Source organism: Pteropus alecto, unplaced genomic scaffold, assembly GCF_000325575.1.
Source record: "Pteropus alecto unplaced genomic scaffold, ASM32557v1 scaffold213, whole genome shotgun sequence".
NCBI lineage: Eukaryota > Metazoa > Chordata > Mammalia > Chiroptera > Pteropodidae > Pteropus > Pteropus alecto.
The window spans coordinates 5,773,753-5,793,579 of record NW_006434829.1 but is presented as its reverse complement, the minus strand read 5'-3'; the positions used below and the strand labels follow the sequence as shown (position 1 = coordinate 5,793,579).

General features: G+C 40.8%; 1 protein-coding gene and 1 pseudogene across 1 annotated transcript in view; one reads left to right on the top strand and one right to left on the bottom strand.

Moving 5' to 3' along the window:
• The window catches only part of TCTN1 (tectonic family member 1), a 31,494-nt gene that overhangs the window by 5,447 nt on the left and 6,220 nt on the right, over nucleotides 1–19,827 (bottom strand). Inside the window, exons 2-12 of the mRNA XM_025045506.1 lie at nucleotides 19,590–19,810; nucleotides 16,433–16,553; nucleotides 11,402–11,532; nucleotides 10,120–10,271; nucleotides 8,331–8,418; nucleotides 6,779–6,888; nucleotides 5,325–5,345; nucleotides 5,042–5,116; nucleotides 1,474–1,608; nucleotides 803–928; nucleotides 323–408 (exon numbers count right to left, since the gene is read on the bottom strand). Of these exons, the coding sequence (XP_024901274.1) occupies nucleotides 323–408; nucleotides 803–928; nucleotides 1,474–1,608; nucleotides 5,042–5,116; nucleotides 5,325–5,345; nucleotides 6,779–6,888; nucleotides 8,331–8,418; nucleotides 10,120–10,271; nucleotides 11,402–11,532; nucleotides 16,433–16,553; nucleotides 19,590–19,810 (1,266 nt within the window). The remainder of the gene's footprint in view (nucleotides 1–322; nucleotides 409–802; nucleotides 929–1,473; nucleotides 1,609–5,041; nucleotides 5,117–5,324; nucleotides 5,346–6,778; nucleotides 6,889–8,330; nucleotides 8,419–10,119; nucleotides 10,272–11,401; nucleotides 11,533–16,432; nucleotides 16,554–19,589; nucleotides 19,811–19,827) is intronic.
• Nucleotides 18,208–18,327, top strand: LOC112478396 (annotated as a pseudogene).

Sequence of the window (19,827 nt, the reverse complement as noted above, 5' to 3'; positions counted from 1 at the left end):
TTAATTCCAAGTTTTCAAAGGCATTAAATCTGAGTCCCTAAAGTGTGAAATGCAATACATCTGTCTGTCAGCTCTTCTGTGTTAAGAGTTTCATCATAGCACACTGACCTCTTCCTGGGCCATGCTGCTGCACCCCTCACCGCCGGTCTCCACCCGGCCCCTCTGCTGTGCAGCCAGAACCCCCGCACCAGAGCCACGCAGGGGCAGCTCTGGCTGAGACCAGTCTCTCCTGCCCACAGGACCCTCCGTGACGGAGAAAGAGAAGTACGGCTCCCGCATGTGGACGGAGAATCGACCTTCTCCACAGAACCAAAAAGGATACCCCGTGGGAGGCCAAAATCCGGCAGCCAGTGGCAGCCCCACCACGTAACCGGGGTTTCCACTGAGAGGAACCGGCTTCGTGCTTTGCTGAAAGACAATACAGAAATGCCCCCAAACAATTCTCATTTTAATGAGGAAGTGGTGTGGGTGAGCGGGGGGGAGTGAAATGCTTTTCATGATGAAATCTGGGATTACCAAACAATGAAAGAAAATGTTCCCCCCTACTCAGAACTATAAATGTATCTCTGAGTGTAGGAGCACGTCGTGCTGTCAGGAACAAGCGCACATGCAAGGGAACCTGGGTCCCAGATGGAAAAGGACACACGGCCCCTAACAAACACCACATGCTATGCACCAGCTCTATGTGCAGTATGGGGGTTAGATGTGGGGATACTTCTCAGTTGAGATGTTTGTCCACTAACAAGCTAGGATTTCTTTTTATTTGGCAATGAGGTACTGGTACAAAACTGACCAACCTTACCTGAATGAAATGAATTTCAAACGTCTGCTGAAGCGGAACCACTGCATTGCTAATTGTCCCCAGAAGGACAGACAGATGAGCTTTTGTTATTTCACCGGCATCTGTAAATGTCAGACTGTACTTCACCTAAAAACGAAATAATACTCCAAATATACCTGTTCTCATTACGTTTCTGTAGCTATATTAATAACCCCGATGAAATATGCATAGGAGGGAATCCTTCCCCATTTCTCCGCTTCCTGCGGCTCTTCTCGCCTGTCCGGCCGGGTCGCGGGGGGCGGGTCTGTTATCCCAGCATCACCGCAGCTGACAGCCAGGCTCACCCAGGCCTCTCCGGACCCAGTTAGGTAAGACCCAAACCATCTGGTCTGGGCAGAATCAAATCATCTATATCTGCAGAGGAAATATGTTAAAACAACAGCGACAACAAATTGTGATGTATTCTTGTAAGTCACTAGGTTTGTGAAAAAAAATCACACATGATTACTGCAGAGACAAAGAAGCATCCTCTGATGGGATAGCGTAAAGGCAGGCAGGAGGCCAAGTCAAGAAAAGCAGTACCACAGTGTGGGCCAGAACCCCCTTTGGAGAGAGTCCAGTTAACCCCCCAGGACAATGAAACCTGAGTCTGCCACAAATATCGAGCTTTCAAGGCCAAATCGGGCACCTACCTCTAGAACGACCTTAGTGCAGATTTTAACAGCCCCAGTCTCGACAAGAGCCTGCTTCAATGTGTCCGTGTCTTCCAGTCGTGTTAGAGTTTTATTGATAGACTGAATGACAATGGACTGAACAGTGATAGGGACCTGCAAAGTAAAGTCCTGGATTACTAAAGACACTCTGCAAGAGGTGAACAGGTTAAAACAAACAAAACACTTGAAACGAACCTCCACCGATACACTGCCAAGTAGGGAAAAGCATGGTATAGAACGATAGGCATACTATAATTCCACGTTTGCAAAAAGACAGATATTTCTATGTAAATGCGTATGTACATTTACATAGAAAATACTTGATACAACCAAAACTTTAAAAGTGGTTACCTCTGAAAACATACGTTCACACAAAAACCTGTATGTGAATGTTCAAAGCAGCATTCACAATAGCCCAAACAAAAAACCACCCAAATGTCCATCAACTGATGAATAGATAAATGAAAGGTGGTACCTCCATACGAAAGAATATTACTCATCCATAAAAAGGAATAAAGTACTGATAAACACTATAATACGGCATAGATGAATCTTGAAAACATTATGCTAAGTGACAGAAGCCAAACACAAAAGGTCACATATCATATGATTCCATTTACAGAAAATGTCCAGAACAGGTAAATCTACAGAGACAGAAAGTATTGTATCAGTGGTTGCCAAGGGCTGGGGGACGGTGCTGCAGAAGAATGAAGAGTGACTGTTAATGAGCACAGGCTCTTTTTTCAGATAAAAACGTTCTGGAATTAAATAATGGTGATGGTTCACAGACCCACGGGAGTCCACAAAAAACCACTGAATTGTATGCTTTAAAATGGTGAGTTTTATGGTATGTGAATTAGCTCTTACACACACATGCGCGCGCACACACACGTACACAACTCTATCCCACCATCAAATACGTATAAACTCTCATCTCCAAAACACAGCTCTTACTGATAAACACACTTGCTCTGTACACACACACACATTCTCCACACAGTCCCACGGTGCAGCCTCCTAAAGACCCACACCCTCTCTGAATATACACTCGACCCAATTTATACACAACTTCTCCACAGGCTTACATTTTACACACACACAGAGTGATGTGATCATGGGTAAGAGCAAAGATAAGAATTTTAAGCAGAATCAGGAAGCCCTGGGCCATTAAAGGACATTTTTCATTTATGGCCATCACCAGCAGAGTGACAAAGCAGCAAGCAATTCTTTAAATGGCTTGAATCCCTAGTTGGGCCTCTTCATACTGTACAACAAATCTGACAATTGTTCTAAATGTCAACTCTTAGAAATCACTGTTTAAGGAGGAACCTAACTTGTATCTAGCTGTTTATATTGTTTTGAACTTTGGCCTCAATCATATGTCATGTTGTTTATAATTCAAAATTATTAAGTATTTAAGTTGTTATTTTTATAGATAATTAAGTAGATTTTACATGTCTGCAACCATGACCAAGAAGTCCTGCAACTGTGCTTATAAGTCAAGCCTCTCATGTAAGAACATGACGTGGCTCAGAAGCAAAGATGTCACATGTGACAAAGTGGCAGAAGGGTAACACCAATCACCACAAGGCCCTCTGCACAACAAGTCACACCAATGGGTTTCAGAGTTACGTCGGGTCTCACGCTAGGAGTGAATTAGCCCTTAAGCGTAAGTCATCAAGACAACTCTGGATCCCTTTATCTGAACACGCGGATCCCTCGTTCAGCAATGACACTGGGTTCCACAAAAGGGCTCACTATTCCATACCAGCCTCTGATGCCGCCGTTCCCGTGGTGTGCGGGTGTGGCTGGCAGAAACCGAAGGGTCCCGTTTAGACAAGTTTTGGAAAGAGCGATGGAAAGTGGCAAGAGCTGCACTCGTCTATCAACACCCACTGCAACGGTCAGCAGAACGAAAATGGGAGACTTGTTCTGGTTTCCTGACTGTCCTATGCAACCATATCCCATCCCCAAACTACCCACTGGCAAAGAACTAAAGCATCCTTAACAGTGAAACTATAAGGCCACAAATTAATTTTTCACCGATGGTTCCACAGATATTGACAATGATTCCAGGCAATTATAACAGGCTTCACTTAATGGGGAGACTGGATCCAACCTTTGTATTCCTGATCCTCTAACAGGCCTTAGAAATTGCTTTTTAAAAAAATTTAAGCAAATCTCTGATATTAGATGACACGCTTGTGTTTCAGAGCACAAGCTTTAATGTCACGCAGATCCGAGTTGAAAGCCCCAGCCCACCACTTCCAACTGCCTGGCCACAAGATGCAATGAGAACGTGCTTGAAGCTTGTTAATCAAGGCATGACACACAGCTAGTCCAACGTCATGGCTAAGAATAAGGTATGTGGGGCCAGAGAGCCTGGATTCCTGTCCTAGCTCTGCTACTTCCCTGCTGGATAGCCTCAGGCAAGCAACTCATCTATGACTCATGCAGCAGAGTGACAGTAACAGGACCTTCTCCTAGGACTGCCGAGATTACTGAAGGATGGCTGGCATGGACAGCACATGGATGCTGCATGGCACCCAGTCTGTGCCTTTCTGTAACATCCCATTATTTCTCATAATAGTCTTCTACTTGATTGAACCAATCCACTAGTCATTCATTCATTTAACACATAACCCACTGGGTGTCCAGAACATACCAGGCACCGCCCTAGTACCAAGAATATAGCATGGACAGGGCCACTGCTCCCACAGATGGTTCAAACTTTGAACGGTAAAATCAAAGCACTTTCTAGTGGGTGGAGGTATCTGAGAGCTACTCTATAATACGAATTTCTGACTGGGTTCCTGGGAGCTGTAGGATTCCTCAGAGGGACCGAAGAGGGCAGAAATGGGGAGGCTGGGCAAGTGGAAAGCACCTGGCCCCCACCCCTGCTGCAATCAGGGGCTTCAGAGTCCAACCATGTACACGTCAGGGAGAGTTCTGCTTCAGATCTCATTTGAAGAAATCCTGTAACTAAATAAGTTGGAAAACACCTTCGCATGTGAGGAAATCCAGGCCCACACACAGTAGTGTGAAGTTGAAAGCCAAATGACTATTTCCTTCAAATATCTACCTCCAACACATTTGTGTCCAGAGACTTAATGAAATCAATTACAGCAGGCATCGCTGTCCCGAGTGCTCCCTGTGTGCCAGACGCTGCACAGAGCACCTCGTGAGTTTCAAGGCTGACCATCTGCTTGACAGCTGGGGAGACTGAGATGCGTGTTATACAAGAAAGCAATGGCAAAGCTAAGTTTTCAGACAAGGCCAATCCCACAGTTCTTTGGGAGATGATGATAGGCCATCACCTGTACTCACAGGCAGGCATAGGGCGTAGACCCAAGAATAAGAGGGAGCCATGTTCCTTATCTTGACATATCCACAGGAAGACGTGGGCCCCCTCACCACGGCCTGACACAGCCCCTGAGCTGCGGGCAATAAGGCCTTGACAACCCACCCACAACTCAACCCCTAAGGCTTCGCTGAGAGCACCCACATGCCACACAAGTGTGTATATTCACTGGGTAAAATGTCTTGCCTTCCAGACTGGACAGACGGCACCCGGGAGCGGGCCAGCAATCCTGACAAGGACCCGGGAAGGTTTCGGGGTACCCTGAAAGCACAGAAGGCGATCACACCGATTTGTGATTACAAAAGGGTCATCTATTAAGGAGTTTCCTTGCTTCATTTCTGCTTGCTTTTTGACATGTTTTTGTTTTGGGCAGTAAGGCTCCCTTCTAATCATACGTGTATTCACTTCAAAGGGCTTGAAAATAAGATCATGTATTATAAACGAACTTTCCATTAAGAAATAATCTTACCTCTGTTACTGAATTAGGCACCTAGACAAAAAGAAACAATAAATTTTGTTAAAAAGTACAACAAAAAGAAGCATTTTTATTGCTTTTTCAGACCGTATGTTAGGGGGCATATTCATCTTGTTGAAGACTTCACAAAGAGGAAAGTAGTTTTCTAAATCGAGACCTGCCATCTACACATTTTTGTATCTCTGCCATAACCGAAGGGGCCACTCTATATTTTCCTCCTAGATCTACCTCCTTCAGATCAGAAGCTGCCCCGCTTCAGTGTGCTTGTTGGGTACTTCCCATATGGTCATCAGTGACACGGCACCGTGGGGAAGACAAGGCTGCTATCCTCCCAGTCACTCTCCTTGCATCTGTGTTCTCTGGGACACCATCGCACCCAGGTCATTCCCACAGCCTCCCAGCGTGGCTTCCTGCCTCTAGCCCAAGCCCCTTGAGGCCGAGTGCCGGCCGCCCTGCCACAGCCAGAGCTCTTCCTGAAGGTCTCAGCCTCCCTTCACTCCAGTCTATCTCCCTCAACCTCACTCACGTCTCTAATCACAAGGCAGCCACCCTATTAGGCCAATGGGAGCCTGCGGGAGAGAGATGAGTAGACAGACGCGTTTGGGGAGGCCTGTGCAGAGAGACGCCTGAGGGGCTACCTCCAGAAAACTGAGAAGTCAAACCCACTGGAAGAATGCACAGGCCTAGATGGCTGACTTATGAGAAGAGAGGGGAAGGGAGGGGAGGGAAAAAAGTTAAACCTGATTCTGAAAACTGAAGCCCAGATGGGCACTGGTGCCATGGCCACCACCCCTACCCCTCACCCCCTCAAAAAAGGAAATCAGGAGAGTGGGGCTTTCACAATAATAATACAGTTTTTAATCACTGAAAAATATCTTCTCCCCTGTGACCCTCCATGTCATCTACCAAGTGAGGCCAACGGCCTCATTTATTCAGTTGCGGCTTCAGTCACGGCAACCAGGAAGGAAAGGGCCTCCTTTCCCTTCTCCAGCAATCCTATGTCCTGTCTTTTCCCGGCTGCGCGTTCCATCTGCCAACCAGAAAGTGGATTTTCTATTCTTCTATGGCCTGTTTCTCAGAAAGATATCTTTTTGGTGCTAACCTGATTATTTTTATCACACATTAAGATGATTTTATAAGTGCTAAAGTTTTGGGTTATTAATAAAGTTTTTTATTCAGGAGACAGGCATTATTGGTTACCAATGAAATGAATGAAAGAAACAAGAAAAAATGAGGAAAGGCAAAATATGAGCTAATGATATAAAAACAGAAATTATTTTAAGTGATTTTCTCATTATCTTCGGTATCAGTATACCAAAGAACTGAAGAAAAATTTAAATTTGAGTGTCATTCATATACTGAAATTATGCTATATTTGTCATATTTTAAGGGCGCAAAGAACAGAAAACAAACTTAATGAATCAGTTTCACTTCAAAATAATTCTTACCCTCAAAATTTTAGGGCTGCTGTAATAGGCCATGCTCAGGGCTTCAATTTCTTCACACTGTCCTACATTTATCCTTCTGGTGCACTTAACAGCTTGGTTCACCAAAAATGCTGGAAATCATAACATTCCCAAGGAGAAAAAAAAAAGAGAGAGTCCAATGGTAACTAAAAAATTGTAGTGTAAGTGAAACCACAAAATAAGTTATGACAGATATACAACATGTTCAGAATCAGATTTAAAAATTATTTTTCAAATAGGTAATATATTCCCATGATTCGAAATTCAAAGGGCACAAAAAGGTATTGGGAGTCGTCTTCCTCCACCATCTGTCATCCCGCACCCCAGCTACCACCAGTTCACGTCTCCAGAGACAATCGGCATAAAGTTTCTTGTGTATCTTTCTGGAAATATTCTATGCAAATAAAAGTGTGTATATATATACGTATATGTATATATATGTATTTAGTACTTCTTTCCTCTTTCAGAAACAAATGCACAATATATATCCTGCCTTTTGTTTTTTTCCACTGGACAATCTGTCTTGTAGTCCAGCCTATCTCAGTACCTGAAGAGCTTCCTCCTCCCTTTTTAAGGAATAACCAGTTCTCCATTAGCGGACTTTTAAGCTGCCTCTAGCTCTGCTGTCACAAACAGTGCTACGATCTATTATTTTGCATGTGGGCCAGAGTTCCTGTGGATCAGCTCCTAGAAGTAGAACAGCTGGGTCCGAGGGCAAACTCGTTTGCAGTTTTCATGCATGTTGTTAAACAGACATTGCACCAACCTGTAGTACCCCAGCTATGTGCCTGCTTCTGCAAAGTCTTACATTACTTAAGCTTTGCCAATCCATTCGATGGAAATGGTACCTCGGTTTGGTTTTAAGTTACACTGTTCCTATTGCAAACAAGGTTAAGCATCTTTTCAACTGAATACATTTTCCTTCATGTATCAAACGATGCTTCATTAAGCCACAAGCTATCATCTATTACTTGGCTAGCTTCTTCACAGTGAGGCTGGTGTGCACGTGGGAGAGCCAGGCCTGGTGTCTTCCCCTGCCGAAAGGATTACTCCACAGATCCTGAGAGGAGAAGCAGGACCCACAGGAGGCAGGCACATGAGTGACACCCCTCCCTGCTCCACCACCACCTAAGTGAGCCTCAGCAAGAACCTGAACATTTCTCAGTCTCCTTATCTAAATGACAATAACCCCACCTTAGAGGCATTTAACAGCATACCCAGCACACAGTAAGTGCTTAATAAATGTTAGCTACTGATGAACTTGAGCTCTAGTGAAGAAAGAACTTTCCAGCAACTGGAACTGTTAAGCAACTGAGTGGGCTGGTTTCAGACTGTGCGTCCCGTCACTGCAAGTGCTCAAGTGTGTGGCAGGAAAGATTCCGGCGCAGGTGAGACCCTGAACTCCATAACCTTCGAGGCCTCTTTCAGCTCCAAGACTCCTTGTTTCTAGTTGTGAAATGTGTTTCGTTATAACTACTATAAATTTAAACTAAGAGTAAACTGTTTATAGAAAGAACATTGCCCACTCTCTTACCTGCAGGGTTATTATCGCTGCACAGAGATGACGTAAGGGGAGAAGGAAATCTCAAAAATGAATCTGAAGTCTGCAGAGGAACCCCATACTGCAAACAGAACCACCGAGAGCTGTTAGCGATGTTAGGCATTTATTAGACACTTATTGGACACCTACTACGCGCCAGGCAGCAGTGCGGGTGCCAGGAACACAGTGAGGAACAAAACTCAGATGTGGTCCCCGCCGCGCGGGGCTTCCATCTAGCTGTCCTGCCCTTCTCCTTTAAGGATGTGTGTTTCTGTGTGCGTGTTACTGTATTTGCAGGACTTCTTATTAAAGAATTCCTCCGGAGGGGTACAGAAGAAGCTGACATAGGTGTCTGCCTCTGTAGACAGGAACTCGGTGCTCAGGAACAGGGGTGAGAGAGGTAATTATTTTTCACTAGTAATAATTATTTAAATAACAGATACATATACTGTACCAGTTAAAATTATAACATAGATCTATGTTTTCTTTCCCAAAAGCGAACCCCATGAAATTTTCCCTTAATATACAAAATATGTAACTACTGGGCATAGAGCTAATTTTCTTGAGTTTGAAAGTATCCAAATGTCTTGGTGCCAGCAAGGCTTTGGGGAAGCAAGCCCTCTCCTTCCCTGGAGCTGGAGTGTAAACTCCTGCGATCTTTCTGGAGGGCACTCTGGTATCAATACTTTCAATTTCCCTTCATTTTGACCAAGTTGACCCATTTACGGGAACATATCCGAAGGATTTAATCAGATGAATATGTATGTATCTATAAGAATGTTCAGTGTGTATTATTTATAATAGAAATAACTGGAAACAAATGCCTGTTAAAAGCAGAACAGCTCAAAAATAATTGATGATACATACACAGAAGGAAAACTTTGTATCAGTAAAATAGAGCTCCAACACTAGCTCTGACAAGTTACTTTCCCATACCGAAGACTTCTCATTACTTAAATGGGGACAATAATGTGTCCCTCTCTGAGTTGTGTGAGGCTCCGCATGATGCCTGGCCCATGGAAAATGCTCAAGAAATGATAACTTTTATATTGACATGGGAAGATGCATAAGACTTATCACTGAATAGAAAAAAAAGTTTAAAGAACAATGTGAATAGCTTTGCTCTATAAATCCCACTTCTGTACAGTACTACATGCATATAGATGCATCTAAGATCAGGAACATATACCAATCTGTCACCAGTGATGTGCAGTGGGCATTTTAACGGAGACAGGGGTCTTTGTATTTCTATTTATGTACCCATGGACTTTTAACTTTTAGAACTAGCATATGTTGCTTTTATACTTCTCTTTTAAAAAGACGCTTCTGAAAAATTTGAAGTTTAGTCAAAGTTAATGAATATCACACTTAAGGTTTACTAATGAATAGATAAAAATAGCACACATCTTCCCCAAGTCTGTACAACTAAATACAGCTTTGAGAAGAGGACCGAGAAGAGGACCAATCCACTCTGTGTTCCCAGCAGCACGCCTCCAGCGCTTTGCTGCAGCATCTGAGGTGGAGAAAAACAAAGAATTCTGCAGAGATAAATGCAAGCTTACCAAGGAATAAATGACTTCAAACCTTCTGTTAGGATTCAACTATTCGATTTTAATTTTCATGATCTTTGATTAATTGGCACAAATATGAAGGGTTTTTTTTGGTATGTATAATATGAATTCTATGTCTTAGGTAGCCAATTTTACTGGGCATAAACTGAAAATTTAACTTACAAGAACAGAATATTTGCAACAGGATGAGCAGACTTAGGTTCTTGACTCACCTCATATTTAGAAGTATTTGGAGTATCTGATTCAGCTGTGATAGAAACATCTGATTCTGCATTCCATGAAAAACCATCAGATGATTTTATCAATTTATCAAAATTGTTTTCATCAGGCACTTCTGGATTAATAAAGGATAATGCAGGTTTATCTGTTTTTAGAAAGAGAATCTCTGATCAGTATAAAAGACACGTATATTATGTATAGCATATAAAATATTCTGAAACGGTTTTTAGGAGCATTAAGGCTGACATGAAAAAAACAAAGTGTCTCTTTATATATTTACTACCCTCAAGATTTCTTGAATATGATTAAATAAACAGGAGCCTCAGAATTGGCCTATTTCTCTACCAGTGTGGAAGCAATGGCTTCCACAGCCTACAGGTAAACAGCACAACAGAAGATGATAATAATAATCAGTCTCTTTCTCCACCCATGGACTGAGGAGCCAGCTGCGTAAACCCCAAGGGAGAAGCTCTCTCCAGATGGCTGTGGGAATGAAGGACGCTGATTCGACTCTCACACAGCCACCTCTGAAGCCCGGGAGGCTATGTGCTGTGTACGGAAGAGGGAGAAGAAGGCAGCAAGTGGGTATATTCACTGGGCTGGTGTTATGTCAGAGAGTGTGACAATGACTGACCAGTCATTACTTCAGATTACAAATCACAGAGCATTCACCTAAGTTTTCATTTGCAAAGAGATAAAAGCTAAATATGAAGACATTCTGAAAAAATGATGAAGTTTAATTGATAAAACCATAAATGTGTCTCTGATCTTTGAAATCTTGATAACATTTTACATTTATGTGTGCTTTGGATCTAGACACCTATTTGAGCCAAATGCACAGATAAAAATAAAGATCCTGTTTTCATGCAAATATTCTAAGTAAAAATAAAAGAGAAAAAAAGGAAATTGAAACCAAAGCTGAACCTGATTTTCAACCATTAAACCAGGAGGAAATAAAGCAAAAAAATACCACATACACCTAAATAAATCTAGATTCCTATGTACATCTACATATCATAAACACCTTTGAAATAGAGTATGAAACTTCAAAAGACAACTACATGAGCACAATTACTTCTAAAAAGAAAGTGCATGCCCACAGGCTATAAAGTTACTTACAGCTGTCTGTGAAACAGCCTCAGAAGATACATACAACCTAGCCAAACCACAGAGTGACTCCTTTAAATCTAAGTAAATGGGACCTTTTTCCATAAAAGAATTTTTAAAAGAAAAAATTTCAGAGTTTCACAAAGTATATCACCATCTAATACTTACAGTTTGTAATATGAATGCAGAAAATAGATGGATTGATCTGGTCGACAAGTTTAAATATTCTCTGAGGTGGGTTTGCTGTAAAATTCAATGAATAGATGGCTGCTTTTTGGCTACAAAACTGACTATCACCCCTGAAAATTAGAAAAATAATAACACAAAGTTTTAAAGCACAAACACACAATCTTAGTTAAGATTATTTTAAAATAGTCAGACGCTTGTACTATATTAACTACATGGAGAATATTTATAAAAGTGTAGTGTTAGAACTGAATCCATTTAGTTTATTCAGTGTTAAAATATTTGGCATTTGAAACTTTTTCCTCTAACAAGGAAAATATTAGGACAAGGAGAATAACCTTCAAGGAAATCTTGTCAAATCTGGAATATAGATCAGGGTATGATTTTGATATAAATGAACTTTGTAAACTCTGACAGAATCAATTCTATAATATTTTGCAGAACTTCAGATTGTTTATAATAAGTAACTGGGAGGGAACAAATATTCCTTGTCTTTAGAACAAAGCCATCTTGGAAGGATTGTGAAAATGAGAAAATGTGAAGTCATCTGGAAGTTTTGAGGCTTAGAAGTTATGGTACAGTCAAGTCTTCGACCAATCCCAGCCTTGACAAAGCCTAATCAATTTGATACGGTCATAAATATGGTATGGAGATAGAACCAGAACAAAAATGGGATCATATTCCACATACTACTTTGAGGCCTTTTCTCACTTAATGTATATGGCCTAATATTTACACATCATCAAATACGTTTTGGCAATGTTATACTAAATGTCACTGTATACCAACCTATTAAGATACTCCAATATTTTTTTAACCAATCCTCTACTATTGGTCTAGGCCGTTTCTAATTATCCTCAGCTATATATAATGCTATAATGACATCCTTGTGCACACATCTTTATGAACGTCTCCAGTTATTTCCTTAGGCTGTATCCCCTCAAGTAGAACTGCTGGGTCAAAAGGTAGGTGCGTTGTTTAAGGCTTCTCAGACATACTGCCGGACTGCCCTCCAGAAAGGCAAGATGCACCGTCACCAACACTGTAATGTACCAAGAGTGCTATTTCCCTGTACTCTTGCCAAGATTGGATGTTATCCAAATTATAAATACTCTGTCAATTTCATGGGCAAAAACCTGTTACCTCATTATTTTAATTTAAATTTTCTCATTTACTGGCAAGGTGAAACGTTTTTCCATGTGGTTATGGCTCACTGGTACTTCTTCAGTTAGTTGCTTGTTCACATCTATTGACCATTTTTTTTAATTAGAATGTTTTTTAATTAGAATGTCTTGTCATTAAATTGTGAGAATCCATATTGAAGAATCTCCTTTGAGTGACATGTGTCATATTTTTTCCCAGTTTGTTACCTTTCAATTTTATGGTGTTTTTTGCCAGATAGAAATTTTAGTTCTTTTTTTACAATCATATTCCTCTTTCCTTTAATTGAGGTAAAATTTGATTTTTTTTAATTTGTCATTCTTTTATAGTTTGTCTGAGGATTTATGATTAAAAGACATTCCCTAATCCAAGTATAAAACTCTCATCTACATTTTTCATTCATTCATTAATTTTTAAAAATATTTCACTTTTCAATCTATTGGTAATTTGGTTTCATGCTACGAAGCAGGAATCCAATGTTTTTTTATTTTTCAATAGTTACTCATCCTATGTCATTTACTGTGTACAAAATTGGTACTCACAATTGATTTTCAGCCTTTCTATTCTCTCCCACTGACTTACCTAGAGATCTGTCATGAATCAATACTCATTATTTTCATTATCATTGTATTACATGTTTGAAACTTGGTAGTTTGCTCTTCTTATTCAATAACTTCTTGGCTGTTCTCATCTGTTTGTTCTTCCAGATGAATTTTAAAATCATTTTAACACATCATCCCTCTCCCATCTGACTGGAATTACATTTATAAATTCTTATAAATTAATTGAAATGTTTATGTAATGATTCTCTTCATCCCAACATAGAATATCTCTCCATTTATTCAAATGTTCTGTCACTATATTTTGAAGTTTTCATATAAATTCTGAATAGTTAAATTCATTCCTAATTATATGTTATGTTTCTACTGGTGTTATGAATAGAATCCATTTCCATTGTATTTTTTTGCATGGTTATTGCTGAAGTATAAGGAAGCTACGGATTTATTTTATAACAGGCCACTTTTCCAAATAGTCTGTATATCAGTTGTTATCATGGGCATAAAAAATATTTTTTGAAAAAAAAAACAAAAAACAATAGTAATTAGTATTTATGAGAAAAGATCCAGCACTGAAAAATTTACAAGTCCTACTGGGCCTGAAAAAATCAGTAGGAATCAGAGAAGAAATAAGGGGCTAATCTAACTGCAAAAATAGCATTGGCCAAGGATGGGTAATACACTGATGGTGTTTGGGAAACTTTGAGTACCAAAGCTGGGCTGGGTGGAGGATCTGAGATGGGTCAGTAGGAAACAGATCTGAAAGAGGTTGAAGATGTATCTGAATCCAGGCTAAAGAGTCTGTACTTAGTGTAAGTTTCTGAAGGTTTTTTTATCAAGTAAGTGACAACGTGTGAGCTTATAAAGTAAAGGGAGTCGGAATGGACAAACACAAGGGTCTCCATGAAGGAAGACTCAGCAGAATGGGCCTCCTCACTCCTCCCCCTCCAGTCTGACAGCTCTCTAATCCTCTAAATCAGAATCAGATTCAGATCTGCATATTTCTCTGTAATCCCACTGTCACAGCCTTTGGGGTGGTGGATATCTATTCATCCCCACCGGCAATAGCTTCTTACTTGGCTCCCCGCCACCAGGCTTGGTTTCTGTGACCCATCCTCCATGCTGCTGCAGAATTTCATAAGATGGGAATCTGATCCCCTCACTCCCCAGCCCCCTGTAGAATCCAAGACCAACACCTCAGCATACACACAAGGCTCCTTGGGATCTGGGGACCCCACCACCTCCCCACACTCCCCTCTCTCCACCCTCCTATAGCCACACTGAGTTACCTGCAGTTAAGCCAACGGGCCATACTCCTTCACTCCCAGGACTCTGCCATGCGGCTCACTTGCCTTGAATGCCCTTCCCCTGATTCCATGCTGGCCAACTTCTACTTCTCCCTCAGGACCCAGCTCATCATCTTTTCTAGAAAGCCTTCCCAAGAGCAACTGTCTGGGTTAGATGCCATTCCTCTGAGTCCTCCTAGCGCCTGGTGCAGAAACTGCCATCTATTCACCCGTCTCCCTTACTCAACGAGCTCTTGGAAGTGAGGACTGTGTCTAACGCATCTTCATATCTCTGGTGCTGGCAACAGGAGGTGCTCAAGAAAGGCATGGTGAAGTGTGAAAGAGAGCCTAGGGATGAGAAAGCAAGGCAGAGGCAGGAGTCAGGGCAGCCTCCAGGTTTCTGGCCTGGGTGTCTGCCTGTAAGAATAACAGTATAGGAAGTCAAAAGGCAATACTAGAGGGTTAGTTGGGGTGGAAGGGAGAAAGTCAGTCACTTGTTCAATCATTTTTAATGAGGCCAACTATGTGGCAGGAGCTGTGCTAGGCACTAGGAGTACATGCTATATATAAAAGAAATAATTCTTCCTACTCTCACGAAGCTTACATCTCATGGGAAAAACAGGCATTAATCCAATAGTCTTAACGATTAATTTACATTTATTAGATGATAGGATTAGCTGTTGACAGTTAAGCGAATGTAAATAAGCCTTTTATGAATTGGAACCTACATCACAAGCACACTCAATTAATTAGGAGTATAAGTTTTGATTTCACTATTTCTACACTTCATATTTAGGAGAAAGTCACAAGCAAAACTAACTCAAAAAAATGCTGAGGTCCTTTCCTGAGGGCACTATGGATTCAACTCTAACTTCTAAACATAGTAATGCCCATTCATTTATAAATTGTCTACAGCTGCTTTTGCTCGACAATGGTAGAGCTGAGATTTTGCAACAGAGACCACACAGCCTGCGAAGTTGAAAATACTTATTATGTGGCCCTTCATAGAAAAAGCTTGTTGACCCCCACTCTAGTCTATATCTAAAATTACAGTATTGGCTAATAAAAAAAAGAATCGACATTCTAAATAATGATCTCAAATTGGAGCAGAAATCTCACTCTCAGGCTCTTGGTACTTACTGAGTCAGGAAAGCAAGACCATTTTCAGCAAAAACTAAACCATGTTACAGTCCAGGTAGCCAGAAAAAATAATCTGACTACATTTCATTCTCCAAGCATTTTTGCAATATTAGAAGTTGATTCAATTTCTCATTAGTCAATAAAATAGGTTCTCATGGGAAAAATACACATGCACTTCCAAAAAGCATTCAATCTATCAAGTATCAGCTGCTACAACTTGCTTCAAGGTTAAATTTAAATTAGCTACCTCTGAATATATTGGGCTCATCCTGAATAAATTAACCTCTTTAAGTGCTGTTTTGTCAAAAAGCTTTGAAATCTGAATTACGAGAAACAGATCATTCAGAAGAGATTATTCCTTTCCCTTGTAAACCACGGGAATGACATTTTCCATTATCCTATACAATGTGAACCGTGAGAATTCCTGGTAGATTTACATATCAGAAAAGTATAAACAAAGCTTTCCTGACTATCTATTTAAACTTTTGTTACAAGTACTATGTTCACAACAAAAGCTGTAAAACTAAACTGCAACTTTCACCCTTGGCTAGAAATAAAACTAATTCACTGATACAAAAACATGACACATGATGTGTTTACACATCAAAGTGAAATGTAATTCAGTCTCCGAAACAGGGGTTTTTGTTATACTCTTTTTAAAAAGTATACTCTTTTGCTTACACTATCATCTGGCTGGATGCAAATAAGGGATGGATATTCTTCTATATATTGGTTTGGACAGCATGGCTTCTGAATGATGCAAAATTCAGGAAATCAAGTTTGGGTTTTTCAGCTTGGGGGAGTTTCTGTCCTGAAATTTGATAACCTCAGTGCAAATTTTATCAAAATTGCATGTGCCACAAACTTACGTGACAACCGGAACTGAGCAAGCAGAAAAGACACTGAAATCCATGGAGCTGCAATCAGGGTCACAACAGCAGTTGACGTCACACTGTACTGGAAACAGGTCACACACACACAGAGCAGCAACTACAGAAACAAGAGAGGTGGGATGCTGAGCATCACGATCAGCAGGTAGTGCCCCCTACCACTGAGATGTACCCAATATCCTTTTCATACAAAAGGTCCATTTGATTTTTCCTATTGCACTTTGGGGGAAATTTGTGAAGTGAAAATTAGTATGAGCACTCCTCAATCTGGGATTTCCTCAAAGTGGCTAATCATCTGACCTACTTGGAAAGTCGTTTGTGCTCTACTTACAGACTCTGACTTGGCAAGCTGTCAAACCCAGACATCTGTGTTGCGCAAAAACTTTCCAGGTGATGCTGATAATTAAAACAGGTTTAAGAACCAGCATGCCTGACCACAAGAACCACCAGTTTCATATTGCAGATTCCCAAATTCCTCCTCTGGAGATTCTGATTCAGAGGAAGGGCTCACTTAAGGGCAACAGGAATCAAGATTCTCAACCTTGTACCTCTCCTCAGATGTCACCTGCAGCTTTGAAGCTGAGCCCACATCAACAAACTATGAGTAAAATCGACTCAGGTGCTTTGTACTTGGGGTCCTAGAAATATCTTTGGCAATTTAAGACAATAAAGCATGGGGAGGGTTAGGAATCTCCCCACTCAGCAACTTTTCATTTTTAATGATGTCTATCTGGATTTTTAATTCCCCATTTTATTCTGTCAAAAAGCAGGGAAAACCCTTTTAAAGAAATAGCAGATCATGAGAATGATAAACACTGAACTCATGGTAGTAATTAGTGCTGGGTAGAAAGGAATAAATCAGTGCTTCAATCTTACCTGTAAGGTTTCTTTTTTCAAAAAAGAATTTCATGTAAAAACAAAACAAAAAAACGATCTCAAGTAAATGCTGGTAGAGAGCCCATACCACATTCTTATTGCATGTATGAATTATTTCACAATAAAAATGAGTTTTAGAAAAATATAGCTCAAAAAAGGTACAATAACATACTCTGAAAAAGTGTATTAGAAGAGGAAGGTTTTGTCAATAAATATACAATCCTTTCTTAGTCTGAGACACGAAAGTTTTTCTCCTTAAGTTTACATGCTTCTCTCTAGTCAAGGATTCCTCTATGTGCTCAGTAAAACGGTAATGCAACTCGTGTATGTTAATATATAAAATAAGCAGTATTTAGGTTCCCTTCCTTATATGTTTAAAATTACAATCCCGATTTTTCCAAAACTTAAAAGTCTTGTAGGTAGCTATAAAATTACCAAGGACAAAGCAATAGTATCTAATAACTCCACTTAGAAAAAAAGGTCTCTGTCCAGGATATAAGTGTCTGATAAGCACTCGCAGGGTCTAAGTAGCACTCAGCTGCTCTTCTACTTCTCTTAACATCCACATGCCTGGCATATAGAGCAGGGAACTACTAATGAACAGAGTTCAGATTCACGACGAAAATTATCATTCTTCTCTTCCATCTGTAACCCATTCTGCAAATGGTTGTCCAGTTCTCCACTCAGAATAGCTTCTTGCTCTATCATGTACCAGGGGTGTGACCTAAAATCAGACAATTCACCTATCTAAAAAATAGGGATAACCCACATCACAGGGTTGTTATTAAACGAGACATATCACAGATGAAATGCTTACGGAGTGCCTGGTACACAGTAAATGGGTCTAAATAGAGGCCCTTCTAAAAAGATGAAATGTGGTCTACGGTCATGTTATCCTGAACGTGCCCGATCTCGTCTGATCTCGGAAGCTAAAGCAGGGTTGGGCCTGGTTAGTACTTGGATGGGAGACCACCTAGGAAGACCAGGTGCTGTAGGTGTAAAAAAAAAAAGATGAAGTGCAAATTCATCTCCCATCCTGGAAAAACAGCCCTGAACACATGCCCTAATAATGATGGTTCAAGAACATTTGATTTGGGGGAGAAAATTCATAAACAGATGTAATACTTATAAGGATAAAAGATAACCCAGTCCAAAAATATTAGAGAATTTCAAGCCTTGAATACTCTGCTGTATTGTCCCAATTTATCATTAACTTTTCTATTAATTCATCAAATCAAGTTTCAATATAAAACAGAGTTTGTTTTTTATATATTGAAATTGCAAATATATTTCTGTACTTTTTCTTATACGCTACTCGAAATTTATAAAGGAGGCCCTTTGGAGAAATAAAGGTTCAGTAACTGAAGTTATGTCCTAGAATTCAGGATGTCAGCCAATGATGACTTTTCTATTTACTAAGCCTTTTTAATTTAAAAAATATCCTTGCCTCTTAAGAAGGGATAAAAAATACTGCCCATCTATTGGGGTTACAGTCAGAGGACTTAAAAGTTTTTTTCAAGATTTCAAACCCCTTTGAGAAATTGCTCACTGCTATAAACCCTCGCTTCCCAAAAAATACATATTCACAAAATTTTGCGCTCAATCTAGGGATCACAGACATCCCCTGAACTCATCCATGTCAAAGCAGCTTATAAAATAGTCAATAAACATGTAACTCCAGAATTAGACCACTTTCTGAGAAATATCTTAATTATCTTTAAGGATGAATCCTAAGAAGTGAGCATAACCCCTCACCCCATAACTTCCTACCTCCAATTCAACAAGAGGAGTCCTGGGTTTTCATAATTCAAGTCAACAGACAAGGGCCTTGACCTAGTCACATTTAGTAAGCTAAACGTTTGGGGTCTCTTTTTGATAAGTGAAAAGTTCGGTGCACCCTATGCATTTAATCTCCACAACTGTCTAGAAACTTTCGATTTAATTTCATCTTTGGCTGCAAAACTGCAAAGACGCATTCATTATCACCTTTAGCATTAACGCTGTCCGACCACTGCAAGTACTTTCAAAGATGTGATACTGTCCCTCTTACGCTCTGAGCCTCGGTTTTTTCATTAGTATGACAAAGATAACATCTACCTCCAATGGTTGTTGAGAGAAATAATGCCTGTGGAACACTTAGCAATGCTTGCACAAAGTAAGTGTTCAATAAACGTTAACCATCATTATTACATCCTCACCCGGGCTACCCCCTCTAGGATGGATCACTGTAAATCCCCAGGAACTGGCACTTGGTACCCACCGTCAGTGACCGGGGTGGGTCTGGGACCGGAGGAGGGCTCGGGGACCCTGGGGGTATTGAGGGGTTTAGGAGATAAGGCAGGTCGGAAAGTCATCGGGGCTGGCTCCGTAGAGTTGAGGGCCTCCGTCGTCACCGCCACGGTGGCCCCGGCCTGGGCGCTCACGGAAGCCCAGCACTCCAGAAGCACCAGCAAGAGCGGCGGGACGCCCCCCCCACACACCCTCCCACCCCCCCCCCG